Source organism: Panicum virgatum, chromosome 5K, assembly GCF_016808335.1.
Source record: "Panicum virgatum strain AP13 chromosome 5K, P.virgatum_v5, whole genome shotgun sequence".
Lineage (NCBI taxonomy): Eukaryota > Viridiplantae > Streptophyta > Magnoliopsida > Poales > Poaceae > Panicum > Panicum virgatum.
Genome location: NC_053140.1, coordinates 42,983,056 through 43,001,226, shown reverse-complemented (window position 1 = coordinate 43,001,226; position 18,171 = coordinate 42,983,056). Strand labels below are relative to the sequence as shown.

Below are 18,171 nucleotides of genomic sequence, written 5' to 3'. Positions count from 1 at the left end.
GTGGATTGCAGGCAGGATTATATGTAATCTTCACCGCGCTGGCCGCGGTGGGATATTTCGGTGGCGCACGGTGAAAACGACGCGGATTTGTAAACTACTGTCTCCTTCTCCTGCCCAATTCACAGCACATGGTAAAGGGGCCGGTTTCCGCTGGGCGCCGGGAACAAATATCACAGGAGATATGCGTGCGCTTTTTGTTGTGCAGCTGCCTGGCACTGTAGTCTGTAGAGTAGGATGACTTCCGGTCTATTCGTGAAAGCCGAACGGGCGGTGAAGACAAGCAGGATGAAAGCATAACAGTACTATACAGCAAAAAAAAAAAAGGGATAGCTGCTGTAGACATATGCGATGAATATAAGCCCGATTAAAATGTCATAATGAAAAAACCCCTATCTGAATTGATGAAATTTTAAAGGGTATACTGGGTCATTTACGTGAGTGTGTGTGTTTCTACTGTGTTTCGCAAAAAAAAAAACTAAGAGGGGCATATACCCCACTAGCCTTACACAAGATAATCAACTGATTACCTAACGCAATTAACTGGGGTCATGATGTTTCTTATAATTGATGAGACCTGAAGAAATCGGCGTATCATTTTGTTTATATTTTACCTCGTGAACTACTTCCATCACCTAGCTAAGACCTAAGCGCATGTACAACCCGCAGACGGCAGGTAGTCTCTAGGTCCTCGAATTTATCGTACAAACAAATATAAAGACAGCTCATACAACCCACAAAGAAAATGTCCGTCTCTAAACTGTTTAATGCTTTGCATGTGGCTAAGATCAACTACAAATATATTTTTATATACCATTGTGTGGCACACTCCTTTTTATAAATAATGTGCGATTGCTTAAAAATAGGAACTTCGGAGTTGAGATACACCACTCATTTGCATTTGTAATCGATTTCCAGAATTGTGTCCTCACATCATCACCACCTCACCCCTACATCGAGATTAACATCACCAGTTAACCAGTCACAAAGAGGCAACAAAAGTTGGGTCCTGCACTTCTGAAAACATACATACTGCAATCCAGCACTTCTGAACTCTAACACATCAGGTTCAGTGATGCTCTACAATGACAACTAAGCTTCAGAAATGTAAGTAGGATAAGTTGATATAAAATAAAATTTGCATAAGTGTGGTTTGATTATGCATGATAATGGAAATTTTAAGTAGTAGATTTCAACAACATTAGATTTTACTTTGTCATAGTAAATTCAGTAAAGTGTAGGAATCTGAGCAGACATGAATCTATATTCTAATATCAATTATGCAAAATTGCTCTCATACTACCATGCCCTGCACCTCTGCTCCTCTCAATCGCCCAGCTGCTGAGTTGGGGCAAATGCCGCAGGATGAGCCAATCGAAGGTGACACAGACGCGAATAATGATTGGGAAGACGGATGCCGTTGGTGGATCTCTGCGCACCAGCAGATCTCCACTCCCTCTTCCTCCTCGACGCCGGTGACTCCTCCTCCCTCCTCCGAGATCCGGTGCCGCCGAGTGGAGGTCAGGAGGAGGACGCGCGAGGGGCGCTGCAGCTCAAGCTCATCGCGATGGCGTCCGTGTCGAGCTCGTCACCGGGGATGTCTTTTTTCGAAAGGCCTGCTCCGTCGACGCCGCCGCCACCGCGACCAGGGCGGAGAAGGGGAGGGGAGGCGGCGAAGATGGCCGTAGGCAAGCTCACCGGCGCTGTGGTGGCCCGCGGCGGCCACCGCGCGAGGTCTGACCTCCTCCTTCCCCGGCGGCCACGACGCAAGATCCGGCGCCCCGTGGCATCCTCCTCCCCGCCGGCAGCCACGGCATCCTCCTCCCTGCTGGCTTCGCAGATATGGCGCGAGGGGAAACTCCCGCGCGCACGGCCGACCTAGGAATTGTGGAGAGCGCGAGCACACGGGATCCGAGCTGCTCGTCGACTGGGGAAGACGAGCCGTACAACGGGCCGCCGGCCGTCTCCTCCGCCTGGGAGAACGGGACAGAGGCGTCGCCTCGCGAGGCGACGAGATGGCCGTCTGCAGGGCAAGCTGGGGGGTGATTTGCAAAATTTCCATCACAGAGACGGGGCAAGAGACGGCGTTGTACGTGCCCTAAGACTCGTGAGTGGCTCGGGTCGCAACCCAACGCACCATGAGCAAGTTCATGAGCACATTTGTTACAAAGATCGCGGAACATGAAAAACGTCTGCCGAAACAAAATGCATGGACATCAGGACATAATCTCTCTAGCTTCCTTGACGAGACTCTCTAGCTTCCTTGACGAGCAGTCGTCCAGCGCCCGCCCGCCAGCACGCCCTGTCCATCGCCGTCTCTGACTACGGAACCCATGTTCGCAGGCAAACGGCGGAATCTTTGCTAGCGCATCAGGATTCAGGCAACGGTGGATCGGCAAACACACTGACGGCAATAAGGCATACACCGTGTTCGCAAGACAAGCAAGCGCCGCGGCCGGGCGCGTCCCCCGGCAGCAATGCGCCCATGCGCGCCGAGACGCGCGCCGACTAGCTACCATGAAGCCGGAGCAGCGATCGCGGAAAAATTTCTAGTCTTAATCGAGGGCGAAAACTTCACACCATTACAACTTACAAGAACAGCTAGCAAAAGCCAATAATCATGGAGCGATTAGCCGGAACTTACAGGCCCGCCGCATCGGCGGGCGGGATCGGAAGAACGCGAGCAGGAACTGAGGCGGCGGGTGGGCGGGGCGCCGCGCGCGCGATCTCATCTCATATCTGGCAGCCGCAGCAGCAGAAGAAGCAGGAGAGCGCGAGGCCGAGCACGACGGCCTCGACCACGTACATGACGCGGAACGCGGCGGCGTCGAGCAGCGCCGGCGCCCAGCCGCCGCCGGCCGCCGCCCGCTTCCACCGCGGGAGCCCGGCCGCCAGCCTCGACGGCGCGCCGCTCAGCGCCTTCCACCGCCGTCGCAGCGCCAGCGCGCGCTCCCGCGGCACCAGCCGCCGCAGCCACCCGCCCCGCCGCGGCCTCCTGTCGCCGTTGGCAGCGCCCACGGCCGCCGCCGCCGCCTGCTCGGGTGCGCCAACGGGCGAGTACATCCGCCGGAGCCACCCCGAATGCTGCCGCAGCGGGGAGGCGATGCCGACCGCCGCCTCGGCCGGCTCTATGTCCGGCTGGTGATCCATGGCCCGCGGGGGGGGGGGGGGGGGGGGGGGGGGGAGCCGGGAGCCGGGAGCCGGAGGAGTCGTCTGTGAAGGAGATTCTTTGACGGGACGGGACGGGAGTACGGGACACGGGAGACGTGGGAGAGGCGACGTGCAGCGGGTGCCGCTGCAGACGAGCCGTGCGGTGGCCGGAGACGTGGCGACCGGGGCCGGGTTATAAAGGTGACCGGTTTCGCGCGGAGCCTCCTCGGCGGTTTTGCACTCTGCACCCTGGAGCAGGGGTCTATACGTACACCGCCTCCTTTATGTACAAGGACAAGGAGTACAGCTTATCGCCTGGTGTCATGTTGCTGGCTCGGTTTCGAACTTTGGTATCACGAGACAGCAAAAAAAAAGTTTTAAAAAAGTGATTAATACGTACTTATACCCCCGTATTTCTGGAGATATACTATACGTGCAGTGATTCGATGACACGCGGTCAACGTAAGCATATAAACTCGTGACCTTCCAGAAGCTGTCAAAGTAACAATATCTCATAAAAACAGAATCTTGCTCTAGATGCCAGACTTTCAAACCGAAATTAAGGAGAAAAAAGATCTCGGAGCGGTTACTGGTCATCGAAGACGGAAAAAGAGGTCTGAAAGTCGTGCGGTTCTAGACTTGCAAGGTGCTTGATCTTCTTTTGCTGTTTTTCTCTTGGTTCTGTTTGCCTGGGTGAGAGAAAAGGAACGTGAGGACGGATCTGAACGGAAAAGGGCGTGCGGCACTTGGCCCGTGCGGGGCGGTCCGCTAGCAGTCAGCGGGAGTTTTTTTTTCAAAAGAAAAACTTTATTAATTTCAAATTTAATATATCAAGATGATACATCGTCTTGAAATTTTTCCGCCCTCTGTCCTAATGACACACAGTCCTACAAATTTTTTTTAATAGAAGCCAAGCAGCGGGTTGTAGAGGAAGGTGGAGGGAGTGTCCAGTTCGAAATTTGAAGACGAGTTGAATGGCTTGGCGGCGCATGGTCTGAAAATTCAGGGCGCGGCTGGGTTGGTAGTGGTAGCCTCGAGCAGCGGCGAGAACCGCTGGGCAAGGGCTCGAGGCTCGAAACAGTGCGCCTTGGTAGCGGTTGCCTGCACCCTGGCTCCTTCTGCCTCGATCGGCCAGCAGTTTATGCACGCCTGAAAAAAAAAAGTGGAACCACGACAGCGGCGGCTCCGATAAAAGGTCCAGCAAAACGGAGGCAGTTTTGTTTAAAAAGAAACGGAAGCAACTGTCATCACCAGTTGTTTGCAGCACGCACAGTGCTACAGTGCTGCGCATGATTCAGACCGTTGGCCGTCGCTGGAAGGTCGTTACACCTGCACGCCGGTGGCCAGTGATGCGACCATTAAACCCCTGCTACCCGCCCGCTGATCAATCGCACAGCTGTCAGCTAGAAGCTGCTGCTGCTGAAAAACACTGGCACGACGCCGACGTCCCCTTCAGCTAGACTTTGGGCGGGTATCGTGCGTGGGCGCGTGGCATCGTGATGGACGGATGTGCCTCGATCGGCAGCTGGAACCAACAGCAATTCAAGGGTGTGGCAGCGTTTAGTTACCCCAACTTTTTTCTATAGTATCCGTCACATCAAATTTTCAAATATATATATGAAATATTAAATATAGTTAGAAAAAATAATTAATTACATAGTCTAACTGATTTTTACGAAATGAATCTAATAATACCAATTAATTTATGACTGAATATTAATAATCAAGTAACAACGAAACATATGCTATAGTGACCTCCGGAGACGGCCGGGATCGGAGTGGGGGCGTCACATCACATGCGTTCTTCCGACCGTTCTGTGGAGGTGTGCGAAAATCTCTCTGCGGCTGCTGGGTTGACGATCAGGCGACTCTATCTGGCCTCCATCGCTCTGTCTCGAACTCGATGCCGGTAACAGGACGCCGCTAACTTTGAGCGTAAGCAAAACTGTTAGGTGCCAACTATATAATCAACACACAAACAGTAGCCCAGGTTCTGGAAGCAAGCAACGAATCGCGCAGCGTCAATCCGACCGCGACTCAGCCGCCGCCCGTCACAATCATTTGAACGCAGACTCGAAAATGTCGAATCTCTGGCGCAGCCGGCCCGTGCCCGCCATTCGAGCAGCTAGCGCCGAAGAATCTCTGCCAGGTCGGGTCAACCCGGGGCCTCCTCTCAGGCTTGTGGCTGTGCAGCCGGCCAGCCGCAGCTCCTGGAGCGGGAACCTTCAGAGTCCGTCACGCACGTAAACGCGGCGAACCCCGATCGCTAGCAGCGGACGGCACGCATCGCGATAGCTTAGCTCAGCTGGGAGCCTCTGGGATCGGAGAGCCACGGCCGTTCGTTTCCGTGCAGTCCGCTGCTGTGCCAGCAGCCCAGAAGAATCACCAGCTGCGGCCGAGAGCGAGACCAGCGACCTGATGAGCGTGCGACGAACACGCGCGAAAGTCTCCTGTGGAACCGAGCTGTCGAATCGAATATGTGCCGTATTTACGAGTCTCACAGCTAGCGTACGCGCTCTGGCACCAGCGCACACGTCATGGGCTCATGGCCTCATCATGGCCTGCATTTCTTCTTTCGCCACGGATCTTTTTCATTTTTATATTTAAAAAAATTTAAAATTTCAAAAATATATGGCCGTTTTGAAAAATTTCAAAACTATACCCCTGTCTGGGCGACAGGGGGCATGTCGCCCACTGGCTGGGCGACAGGACCTAAACATAAAAAAAATTACATTTAGGTCCTGGCGCCCAGGACGCATTAAACAGCGAACTTGTAAAATCGATATAAAATCGTAGAAAAATCGGAAAAATACAAACTCAACTGTTCTGGATTCTATGAAACAAGATCTACAACTTTTGTTATATAAAATTTTTTATTTGATCAATGTATCTTGCTCTATTTTAAATAGCAATTTAATGCACTTTTATTTAAATCCCAAGATCCATCCTTTGGATGCTTGTCATCTTTGGCCAGAGTGTTGCATATGGTGAACATAGGCTTGTAAAAAATTGGTAGGCCCAGAAAATATTTCTAGAATAAGCTTTTAAATTAAATCTTGCAATATGTCTAGTTTAAATGGGTTATTTATCCATACTGCTATACTGAGTTTTAGAAACCATAACTTTTACAGTACCATTATTTTATTTCCTAAGAGCTATAAAAAAAGTTTGGTAAATTTTAGATAAGCACAGCTAGACCAAATGAATTATGACTAAGGTAAATGCACTAAATCAAGAAAAATAGTTCTTGTACCTAGAAAAATTTGAAATAATTCATTTGGTCTAGTTGTGCTTATCTAAAATTTACCAAACTTTTTTATAGCTCTTAGGAAATATTAAAATTTATGGCTTCTAAAACTCAGTATAGCAACATGGATAAATAAACCATTTAAACTAGACATATTGCAAGATTTAATTTAAAAGCTTATTCTAGAAATGTTTTCTGGGCCTACCAACTTTTTACAAGCCTATGCTCACCATATGCAACATTCTGGCCAAAGATGACATGCATCCAAAGGATGGATCTTGGGATTTAAATAAAAGTGCATTAAATTAGTATTTAAAATAGAGCAAGATACATTGATCAAATAAAAAATTTTATATAATAAAAGTTGTAGATCTTGTTTCATAGAATCCAGAACAGTTAAGTTTGTATTTTTCCGATTTTTCTACGATTTTATATCGATTTTACAAGTTCGCTGTTTAATGCGTCCTAGGCGCCAGGACCTAAATGTAATTTTTTTTACATTTAGGTCCTGTCGCCAGCCAGTGGGCGACAGCCCCCTGTCGCCCAGGCAGGGGGCGACAGGGGTATAGTTTTGAAATTTTTCAAAACGGCCATATATTTTTGAAATTTTAAATTTTTTAAATATAAAAATGAAAAAGATCCTTTCGCCACCGGGCGGGTTAAAGAAATCGTGTCAGTGACAAATTTGGGCTACCAGATCTCTCTCGGCGTAACGTGTAAGTGGGTCGCGTAAGCCCAGCCCACTTGTTTCTTTTTCGTTTGAGAGGATCTCAACTTTTTTTTTAGTCTCTCTATCGCGCGCGCGCCCCTGTGTCATTTTGCTTTATGGGCTTGCATTTCTTATTGCCTTCTTGGGCTGACTGACTTTTATCCAGTTCTCCAATAATGTGGGCCTCTGGTGGAATCAGGCCAGTGTATTTAGGCGACAAGTAAGTGAGTAGGCCCAGTCCAGATAATCAGCATCATCAACCACACAGCTAAAACTGTAGGACCGAGAAATGCGACCAGAGGGGGGGGTGAATGGGAGCCTTCGAAAATTATCACGATCAAAAATTTCGGCTCACAATTCAAGAGTGCACCCCAACCCCAGAGTTCTAGGCGATGTGCAGAGTAGCTACAAGGAAGCTACACTAACACAAAACAAGCCTAGGAACCAAAGCGATCGAGTGCGGAAGGAATTGCACGAAAGCAGTGCAAGAACCAAGCAAGGTATATATCATCGGTTGATCCGACGCACACGTTTGAACGACGTCGGTTCAACCGGTGATACAGAGCCTGCAGCAAACAACCAGTGAGCACCGGTTGAACCGACGCTGGGTTTTGAACCTCGTCGGTTAAACCGGTGATCGAACGTCGGTTAAACCGACAAAATCGCAAACTCACGTCGGTGCAGTTGTCCAGAGGATCAACAAAATGCACCAGACCAAGCAATGAACACCGGTTGATCCGACGTAGGCAAAACCCTATACGTCGGTCAAACGCCCAAAACTGCGAACCAAAATAGTACCGCCGGTTAAACCGACGTCGGGGAGATCAAAGCACCGGTGCAATCACACATAAACCCCAAAAACCCTAACCCGTGACAAAAGCACTCACCGGTTGATCCGACGCTCAGGAACGCCAGCGTCGGTTCAACCGGCGTTAAGGAAAAATCCTGCCCGAGCGCAGAACCTCTGTTTTCCTCTCGGCACGACCAAAAACTCGAAGATTGATCGATCAAAACAGGTCGAAAGTTCTTCAAAATTTGCAGACACACTCACAAAGACCTTGTGAGCCTACTCACAAAAAGAATCGACGATCTACTCCATGGTTTGAGAGGAATCGACGAAGAACCGAGGAAGAACGGGGTTTTCAGGAATTTTCCAAAACTGAGTTCTTGAAGGCTCACGATCTAGATGAGTTTTAGCACAAGACTATGATGATTCTAGTCGCTAAGAAGAGCTTCAAGAACTACGGCAACAAGTGGTAGACTCACCAACACGAAGAAATCAAGAACAAGGATGATTCATGCATGTAGAGCTCAGATGAACATGAAACGAACCTTGATTTCAAAGCCCCGAGGGCACAAGGAGGGATGGGCCTCCTTTCCCACAAGATCTCCTTACAAGTTCTTCAAAAATCCATTGCTAGAATCCTAGAGATGGAAGGGGAGAAGAAGAACAGAGAGGAGAGGTGGCGCCTGGCTTGCTTCTTCTGTTATGTCCAGCGCTCAGCAACCCAGGGAGGGCGCCTCCCTTTTTACTAGCCAGGCCAGCTGCCCTCCCACTTTTCCTTTCTCTCCAAGCCATCCTCTAATGACTAGACTACCCCTAAGTGCTGAAATTAAACTACAAGGCCCTTAGGGGCAAAACTGGAAAAGATACATTGAAGATCATCCGACGGCTGCGACGACTTGGAGTAGTTTGCTTCGACCCGACGCAATCTTCCCGATGTCGCCACGCGTCCTTCTGGAATCTTCGCGGGGGCAGTTTTGGGAAAACTGCCGAATCCGAGTTCGGGTGCGGTTTTGGAGGAACCGCGAAACCTTCCCGCGTGATGTTTCCAGGCACACCCGCCAAGCCCGATGACGCCACGTGTTCGACCTCCCGCCGAAACCTCTTCGACTTGGCCAACGTCGACGCATCCTGCCGTTGGTTTTTCCCGAGGTACCAACAAACTCCACGCCGTCCCGCCTTGGCGCCAGGAGTGGATCGCCTCGCGGCCCAGCAGTGGCCCAAGCATCTGGGCCGCCCTTCTCCACCGCACGGTCATCCGGTCGGGTCTCCAACGCCACCGCAAGGTCTCCCGCCTTCGCATGGTCGTCGAGCTCCCTGCCACCGCAACGCCGCCGCATGGTGCATCGGCACGCGCCACGCTCTTGTCCAAACCATCTCGCTGCAACCGCGCCATCCGTGTACCTGCACACCACAGCCCAAGAACTGGCGCAATCTCCACAGAGTCGCGACTACACACTGTTAGTCCACTCCACATGTTGACAATCACTCATCACACTAAGGAGCAGGCCTCCACTGCCTCTCAATCTCCCCCTTGATGAGTGCATTGTCAACACCACACCCCACACGGGCACTGGTGAACACAAAGGATAACCAAAAAGAAATAGAAAACAAGAGAGAACTATCTCAGTGACCAAAAGCCAATGAAAGCAAGAAAAGATCACTTGAAGATAGCAAAACCAAAAGAGTCAGCCCCTAAGACAAGGGCAACGGCTCGACGCACTGACTCCAAAACATGCTTGACCCCTCAAGAAAGAGGCAAGGCTCAACACAGCCAAGCATGTGCAAATCTGGTTCCTCCAGAAAGAGGCCAAGCTCAACGCAACCAGTAAAGAGCATGAGAAAGCTCAAAAACTCCCCCTGAAATGCAGCTCCCCCTCACTATGCAACTCTCCCCCGATGTGTGCACACTCAAAGTCTGAATCTCTCCCTGAGATCAAACAAACAAACTCTCCCCCTTTGGACAAGGATCAAGAAATTTCACCCTAACCCCTAAGGTGAGACAAAAAACAACATTCTCTCCCCCTTGTTGACAAGGCACACGTCAAGGAAACTCCCCCTGCCTAGATGCTCCCCCTGGAAATATGCCCTGAAGTGCATGCGTGCCTAAAAGCTTCCAGGTACAGAACAAGAGCATTTGCAAGGGTCAAATCAGCACAGCTTATGAGGGTGCATATACAAAGACAATGCATGAAGAAGCTCATAAGAATATATCTATACAGATCATGAGCAAGCATTTGTCATGTGTAAAAGAAAAGCATCACCATAAAGGACCTAGCATACTAGAAGGCAAGCAAGCATGCTAGAGCTAGCAAGAACATACAGGTGAGCTATCCAAACCATATCACAGCAACTGCCACTCAAGCAGCCTTGATACCAATTGAAAACTTTCAAATTTCGGTGCCAGGGGTTGAAAGCTTGCAAGCGCTTAACTTAGCGAATGTGCCAAGCCTAGGTCAAGGACCATCGGAAGCTTAAGACACCACTCTCAGTCATCCACAGCCTTGTCCAAGTTCTCCAGAGGAGCAGTCTCGATACAAGAACAGTGGTGCAAGCAATCCCACCTGGATCTTTTCACTCAAAGCAACCCAAGATAAACCAAATTGTTGGACTTTTTGAAATTAGATACCAATTAAACTATTCCACAGAAAAGAGAGCATCTTGTTGCATGTGAGAGCAAGGGACCTAGCCACTAAGCATGATCAAGATAGCATAAGCATACAAACCTACACATGCTAGTAGCAGATCCAGAAGGTGACCATGTTTTATGATTTTCAAAGAATAAAATAGCTAAGCTCAGAGCCAATATACAACATATTCAAAGGAGCTAGCTACTCATGGTCAAAGCATATATACAACTCATAGCATAGCACAAGGCACAAGCAAATGCAGATCTCATACATGAGAAGCTTAGTGCAAGTGTAATGCATATGAGCAAATGCAAAGCAAGATGGTATGTACACAAAATGCAAGAAAAAGCAAAAAGAAGGAAAAACAAAACCTAAACTACAAAAACACCTACCCAACTCAAAATGGGTAGCACACGCCAAGCTCTCCCCGCAAGCGAGCATAGGTGGCTTGTTCTAGGGGCTTGGTCAAGATGTCGGCTACTTGATTTTCAGTGGACACATGGGTCAGCTCGACATCACCCTTCTCATAGTGATCTCTCAGAAAGTGGAACCTCACATCTATATGCTTGGAGCGAGAGTGTAGGACGGGGTTCTTGGCTAAGCTAATGGCTGAGGTGCTGTCAATGAAAATGGGAACTCTGCCATAGGTTAGGCCATAATCACTGAGAGTGTGTCTCATCCAAAGGATCTGGGAGCAACAACTAGCAGCAGCTATGTATTCGGCTTCTGTGGTGGAAAGGGCTACACTAGTTTGCTTGCGGGCAGACCAAGACACAAGAGAAGTTCCAAGAAACTGGCAAGTGCCTGAAGTCGACTTGCGATCAATCCGACACCCACCATGATCAGCATCAGAGAAGCCAACCAACGCAAGAGAAGAGGAAGAAGAGTACCATAAGCCAAACTCAGGAGTATATCGAAGGTACCTGAAAATCCTCTTCACAGCGTTCCTGTGAGAAGTGCGCGGAGAAGCCTGGAACCTCGCGCAGAGACAGACCGCGAACTGGATGTCGGGTCTGGTGGCCGTCAAGTACAGGAGCGAGCCGATCATGCTCCTATACTCCTTCTGGTCCACAGCAACACCTTCAGTGTCCTCATCCAGCGCCGTAGAAGTGCTCATGGGAGTCGGCATGGGACTGAGGTCCCCGAAGTCGAACTTCTTGAGCATGTCCTTGGTGTACTTGGCCTGGTGGACGAAGGTGCCATCCCGGGTTTGCTTGATGTGCAACCCGAGGAAGAACTGAAGCTCACCCATCATAGACATCTCAAACTCCCTGCTCATGTCATCAGAAAAACTAGAAACAAGAGAGTGAGAGGAGCCACCAAAGATAATGTCATCCACGTAAATCTGAACCAACAGAAAATCAGCACCACGCCTGAGGAGAAACAAAGTCTTATCTACCGATCCCATGACAAACCCCTGTTTAAGCAAAAAGGCTCTCAATCTCGCATACCAGGCTCTAGGGGCTTGCTTCAGACCATACAAAGCCTTCTGAAGCTTGAAGACTCGGTCTGGAAACTTGGGACTTTCAAAGCCAGGAGGTTGCTTCACATAGACCTCCTCCTCTATAAACCCGTTCAAAAAGGCACTCTTAACATCCATCTGATACAGCTTGAACCCCTTCGAAGCTGCAAAGGCTAAAAAGATCCTGATGGCCTCTAAACGAGCTACAGGTGCAAAGGTCTCCTCATAATCTATCCCCTCCTGCTGGCTATAACCCTGAGCTACTAACCTAGCCTTGTTTCTCACAACCATCCCATCCTCACCCTGTTTGTTCTTGAAAACCCATTTGGTACCTATAGGGTGGCAATCTGGTGGAGGCTCTACAAGGACCCAGACTTGGTTTCGCTCAAAGTTTTCTAGCTCCTCATGCATGGCATTGACCCAGTTAGAATCAGATAAAGCATGTCCAATATCTTTGGGCTCAAAGGAGGCAACAAACGCTGAATGAGCAAAGCCAGCGATACTTGTTACCTTGGACCTCGTGGTTCGTTCGTTGAGGTCACCTAACATTTGTTGAGGTGGATGACGACGCTGAATGTGTCGTGGTGCTTCTCTTGACGAAGTCGCCTCGCCACCGCCCTCAACATGGGTCCCGGAGGAAGAACCTTGAGCTGGACGTGGATCGGCCGTAGTCGAAGCTGTGGGGAGCGGGCCACCATCGTCGTCAGAACTCGAATCTCCAGGAAGTGGGCCTGCAGCCGGCGCAGGGACACCACCATCACCCTCAAAGGCCTCAGGCTCATCCTCATCCTCGAAGATGTCCTGGCCAAACTCATCATCACCTGCACACTCCAAAGAAGCAGACAAAGAAGGAGTGGACTCGTCGAAGGTTACATTACAAGTTTCGACGATCCGGTTAGACTCAAGAATAAGAACACGATAGCCTCTGGATTGAAAAGCATAGCCAAGAAGAATGCCATCAGAGCTCCTAGACTCGAACTTATCAAGATTTCCCTCCTTCAGAACAAAGCATCTGCAACCAAAAGCACGCAGGTGGGACACTCTGGGCTGTCGACCAAACCGCAACTCATACGAAGTCTTTTTCAAGAATGAGCGAAGGAAGATGCGGTTGGCAACATAGCATGCGGTGTTGATTGCTTCGGCCCAAAAACGCCTAGGAGTCCTATGCTCATCGAGCATCGTCCTGGCCATTTCCACTAAGGTCCGGTTTTTGCGTTCAACCACGCCATTCTGTGGAGGAACATAAGGAGAGGAGTATTGGTGATCAAGACCAAAGTCACGACAGAAGTCATCAAAACGAGCGTTCTTAAATTCAGTTCCATTATCACTGCGGATAGCCCTCATAGCATGTGGAAGCTCATTCTGTAACCTCAAAGCAAGATCACGAAAGTGCTGAAAAGTCTCATCCTTAGTCTCCAAGAAGAAAACCCAAGAGTACCGAGAGAAGTCGTCAACGATCACAAGAATGTACCACTTCCCACCAATAGAGCGCACGCGAGCAGGACCAACGGTGTCCATGTGAAGAAGCTCGCCAGGGTGCGATGTCATCACTTGATTTACAGATGGGTGCGGAAGGGAAACCATCTTCCCGTGACGACACGGGTGACACACAAGGTCCTTGTCCAACTTAAGCTTGGGCAATCCTCGGATCAAATCAAGTGAGCTGAGCCTAACTAGTAGGTCAAAACTCAAGTGACCAAGCCTCCTATGCCACTTCCAAAGCTCAGAAGACTGACCAGTCACCAGACAGTGAGAGTTGCTAGAATAAGATCCAGAAAAGTCAATGCGAAACACACGACCAAAAGGAACAATGCCGCAAACAAAATCACCTCTGGAATCAAGAACACGCGAGCAACCTCTCTTAAAACTCACTTCAAACCCATCATCAAGAAGTTGTGAAACAGAGAGCAGATTAAAACCCAGCTTATCAACAAGAGCAACTTCTCTCAAGGTGAAGTCATCTGAAATCCGAATAGCGCCAACTCCACGTACCTTTCCTCTGCTGTTATCCCCGAAGGTGATGTACTCTTTGTCCTTCATCGGGGTGAGGCTGGAGAACCATCTGTGACTTCCGGTCATGTGGCGCGAACAACCGGAGTCCATGAGCCATATGTCCTCCAGGCCTCGAGTGTCCTGCTCAGTAAGAAGAAAAAGAGCGGGCAAATGGCCCGACACTGGGGTTAGCACAGAAAGAAGCAAACCAGTGTCGTGCCATCTGCTCGAAAGCAGGGTAAGTATCCTCAAACGAAAACTGTGGCTGGCGACCACCACGCTGAGGAAAACGTGGTGCGCCTCCACCACCAAAGCTTCGGCCTCGCTGACTACCACCGAAGGCACGGTGTGGAACAGGGCCGGCGAAACCACCAACAGGAGCACGGTAACCACCACCGCCTCCCCCTCCTCCACCTACACGACGTGGCCTGGCATCCCGCCTCTGCCCACGTCGAGCTGGAGTGTGTCCACCTGTAGCCTGGTGGAACACTTCCGGAGCGCGCCTCTCAGACTGCCTGCGCTCAAACCTCAACCTCCGGAAGCAAAATTCTGCCAAGTGACCCTCCCTTTCGCACCACTCACACAGGTAAGGCTCTCTCTTGTGTGTAGGCTGTGGTGTAGAAGCTGGGGCTCTCTGAGGAATTCTGGGGGGCTGAGTCCTCACCTTGGGCTTAGGAATTGGCTTACCACTAGGAGGGAGTGTATCCAGTCGGTTCTTGAGATGGTTAGGTTTGGGAACCCACACTGGATTTTTAGGTGGAGCTTTAGGTGGCTCAGTGAGGATTCCGTCCTTAACTGGTGCTGGCTTAGGAACTGGTGAAGCTGTGGAAGAGAGTACATTCACACTCGGCTCATGTATCTCACCAATCTTACCATAGGGTTGGACAAAGTCAGCAGGAGTAAAAGCAAAACCAACCCCAACACCATCAGGACGCTTAAACTGCTGAACCATCATGCCCAACTGAGGCTCGCGGGCGGACACCCAACTGAGAATCTCCCGAAGGTGGGAGTTCTCCTCCTCCATCCGGGTCTTGTCCTTCCGTGCCTCCTCAAGCTCAGAGATCAGGCTTGGGCACACAGTACAATCAGCAGAGCAAGAGCTAGGAACTGCGGATTTCTCCAACTTCCTCAAAGCAACATTCTTCTCCTTAAGCTCTTCTCTAAGTGCTGGGCACTCCTTGCAAGCACCCAAGAGGGTAGGCCGGGATTTGAGCTCATCCATGGCCTTCTTGCCCTCCTCGAGCTTGAGCAAGTTCTCATCATACTTGCTCCTGAGCTCGGACAGGTCAGACATCAAACCGATGCACTGACTGCACTCATCCTCCTCAACACAATCCTCCACTACGGGGGCAGACTGAGCAATCTCTAAAGCTAACTTAGCTTCCTTCAGCTCCTGTCTCAACGCCCTAAACTGCCTCTTAGCATCCTTAATGATCAAATCCTGATTATCTAAAGCAGTGTAAAGATCCTCCAACTCCTCAGGAGTGGGGTGCTCAGGACGTACCTCAGAGCTTGACTCTAGCTGAGGTGCAAGCTTTGCAGTAGTGGAAGGAGTTCCGTCGGCGTCGGAGTCGATGGCCATGGTGCAGAGACCGGCCGCCTTCCCAGCATGGAGGCAAAGGCCAGTGAAGCCCTCTGTGGCCTTCATCTTGGAGCTCCGCTTCTTTTCACCGCGGTGGTGTGAGTCGGAGTCACTGGAGCTGGATGAGGACGAAGACGTCGAACTCTGGCTGGTGGAGGAGTGATCCTCGCTCTGGGCGACGAACGCCTGCTTGTCCTTGTACTTGCCGACGTTCTTCTTCTTCCGCTCGTGGTGCCGCTTGGAACGTCCGCCATTCTTCTTGTGGGAGTGCCTACTCTTGTGCTTGTGGCGGTGCTCGCGGTACTCCTCGTGCTTGGAGCGGCCGTCATCATCCCTGGAACTCTTCTTCCTGGGGCACTCAGCGGCGAAGTGGCCGGTCTTGCCGCAGTTGAAGCAGGTCTTCGCTCGTGCTTGTCTGTTGTTGAAGGCACGCTGGAACTTGTGGATGATCAATGCAAGCTCCTCGTTTCCCAGCACCTCCAGCTGCTCATCTGTCACAGACACAAGAGAAGACAAGCAAAAACCTCCAAGAGAAGGATCAGGGTTAGCTCCAGAGTTGCCTACCAGGGCCATAGACTTGGAGGCGGAGGCATCAGCATGATTGCCTTCCATCTTAGCTCGAGAGAGCTTCTCCACCTCCGAAGCCTTGAGCTTACTGAACAGCTCATCCACCGTGAGGGTCTCATAGCTAGCAGACTCTATGATAGTCTGGACCTTCACCTCCCAGACCTTGCGATCAAGAGCGTAGAGAAGCTTCATAGCCTTCTCATGATCGGAGTAGGCCTGGGTGCCCTGTGGCTGGTTCGCACGCACCTTGTTCACAATCGACTGAAAACGACTGAACATGATGTCGATGCTCTCACCCGGCAACTGAGAAAAGTTCTCGTACTCCCGCCGGTGAGTCTCATACAGCCTCGACTTGACATGGTTGGTTCCTTCATGGAAATTGGCCAACCGTGTCCAGATCTCCCGAGCTGTGAGAAGGTCGCTGACACGATCGAACTCGGGACGAGAAAGACAGGCTATGAGAGCGTTGTACGCCTTGCTATTGACCTCATGTCTCCTAACCTGAAGCTCGGTCGTGCGAACCGCAAGGTTCACATAATCAGGGTCCACGCAAATCTCCCAGACCTCGGAACCTAGACTCAAAAGATAGGCACGCATGCGCACCTTCCAATAGTCGTAATCGGATCCATCGAAGATCGGGGGTTTGCCCGGTGAACCCATGGTCGCACAACGGTTTCGAACCGGAGAAGACTATAGAGAAACCGTCCCGGCTCTGATACCAATTGTAGGACCGAGAAATGCGACCAGAGGGGGGGGTGAATGGGAGCCTTCGAAAATTATCACGATCAAAAATTTCGGCTCACAATTCAAGAGTGCACCCCAACCCCAGAGTTCTAGGCGATGTGCAGAGTAGCTACAAGGAAGCTACACTAACACAAAACAAGCCTAGGAACCAAAGCGATCGAGTGCGGAAGGAATTGCACGAAAGCAGTGCAAGAACCAAGCAAGGTATATATCATCGGTTGATCCGACGCACACGTTTGAACGACGTCGGTTCAACCGGTGATACAGAGCCTGCAGCAAACAACCAGTGAGCACCGGTTGAACCGACGCTGGGTTTTGAACCTCGTCGGTTAAACCGGTGATCGAACGTCGGTTAAACCGACAAAATCGCAAACTCACGTCGGTGCAGTTGTCCAGAGGATCAACAAAATGCACCAGACCAAGCAATGAACACCGGTTGATCCGACGTAGGCAAAACCCTATACGTCGGTCAAACGCCCAAAACTGCGAACCAAAATAGTACCGCCGGTTAAACCGACGTCGGGGAGATCAAAGCACCGGTGCAATCACACATAAACCCCAAAAACCCTAACCCGTGACAAAAGCACTCACCGGTTGATCCGACGCTCAGGAACGCCAGCGTCGGTTCAACCGGCGTTAAGGAAAAATCCTGCCCGAGCGCAGAACCTCTGTTTTCCTCTCGGCACGACCAAAAACTCGAAGATTGATCGATCAAAACAGGTCGAAAGTTCTTCAAAATTTGCAGACACACTCACAAAGACCTTGTGAGCCTACTCACAAAAAGAATCGACGATCTACTCCATGGTTTGAGAGGAATCGACGAAGAACCGAGGAAGAACGGGGTTTTCAGGAATTTTCCAAAACTGAGTTCTTGAAGGCTCACGATCTAGATGAGTTTTAGCACAAGACTATGATGATTCTAGTCGCTAAGAAGAGCTTCAAGAACTACGGCAACAAGTGGTAGACTCACCAACACGAAGAAATCAAGAACAAGGATGATTCATGCATGTAGAGCTCAGATGAACATGAAACGAACCTTGATTTCAAAGCCCCGAGGGCACAAGGAGGGATGGGCCTCCTTTCCCACAAGATCTCCTTACAAGTTCTTCAAAAATCCATTGCTAGAATCCTAGAGATGGAAGGGGAGAAGAAGAACAGAGAGGAGAGGTGGCGCCTGGCTTGCTTCTTCTGTTATGTCCAGCGCTCAGCAACCCAGGGAGGGCGCCTCCCTTTTTACTAGCCAGGCCAGCTGCCCTCCCACTTTTCCTTTCTCTCCAAGCCATCCTCTAATGACTAGACTACCCCTA

The 18,171-nt window shown here is 50.4% G+C and overlaps 2 protein-coding genes across 2 annotated transcripts; both read right to left on the bottom strand.

Annotated features, from left to right (window-relative positions):
• Positions 1 to 1,144: 1,144 nt before the first annotated feature.
• Positions 1,145 to 3,369, bottom strand: LOC120710096. The gene has a single exon (XM_039995755.1). The coding sequence runs from the start codon at positions 3,145 to 3,147 to the stop codon at positions 2,731 to 2,733; it is 417 nt and encodes a 138-aa protein (XP_039851689.1). The 5' UTR covers positions 3,148 to 3,369; the 3' UTR covers positions 1,145 to 2,730.
• Positions 3,370 to 13,702: 10,333 nt separating this feature from the next.
• On the bottom strand, positions 13,703 to 16,780 carry LOC120710122. The gene is made up of 4 exons (XM_039995790.1): positions 16,622 to 16,780; positions 15,055 to 15,952; positions 13,852 to 13,940; positions 13,703 to 13,738 (listed from the first exon to the last, which is right to left on the bottom strand). Exons 1-4 carry the CDS (start codon positions 16,778 to 16,780, stop codon positions 13,703 to 13,705), a joined length of 1,182 nt encoding a protein of 393 aa, XP_039851724.1.
• Positions 16,781 to 18,171: the final 1,391 nt, after the last annotated feature.

Coding starts and splice junctions, on each gene's coding strand:
- LOC120710096 (XM_039995755.1), bottom strand. CDS start 3,147: ATGGATCACCAGCCGGACATAGAGCCGGCCGAGGCGGCGGTCGGCATC.
- LOC120710122 (XM_039995790.1), bottom strand. CDS start 16,780: ATGGGTTCACCGGGCAAACCCCCGATCTTCGATGGATCCGATTACGAC. Junction 15,953..16,621: donor TTCGCACGACCGAGCTTCAG/GTTAGGAGACAT, acceptor GCACGAGCGAAG/ACCTGCTTCAACTGCGGCAA. Junction 13,941..15,054: donor TAGCTCTTGCTCTGCTGATT/GTACTGTGTGCC, acceptor TTCGGATTTCAG/ATGACTTCACCTTGAGAGAA.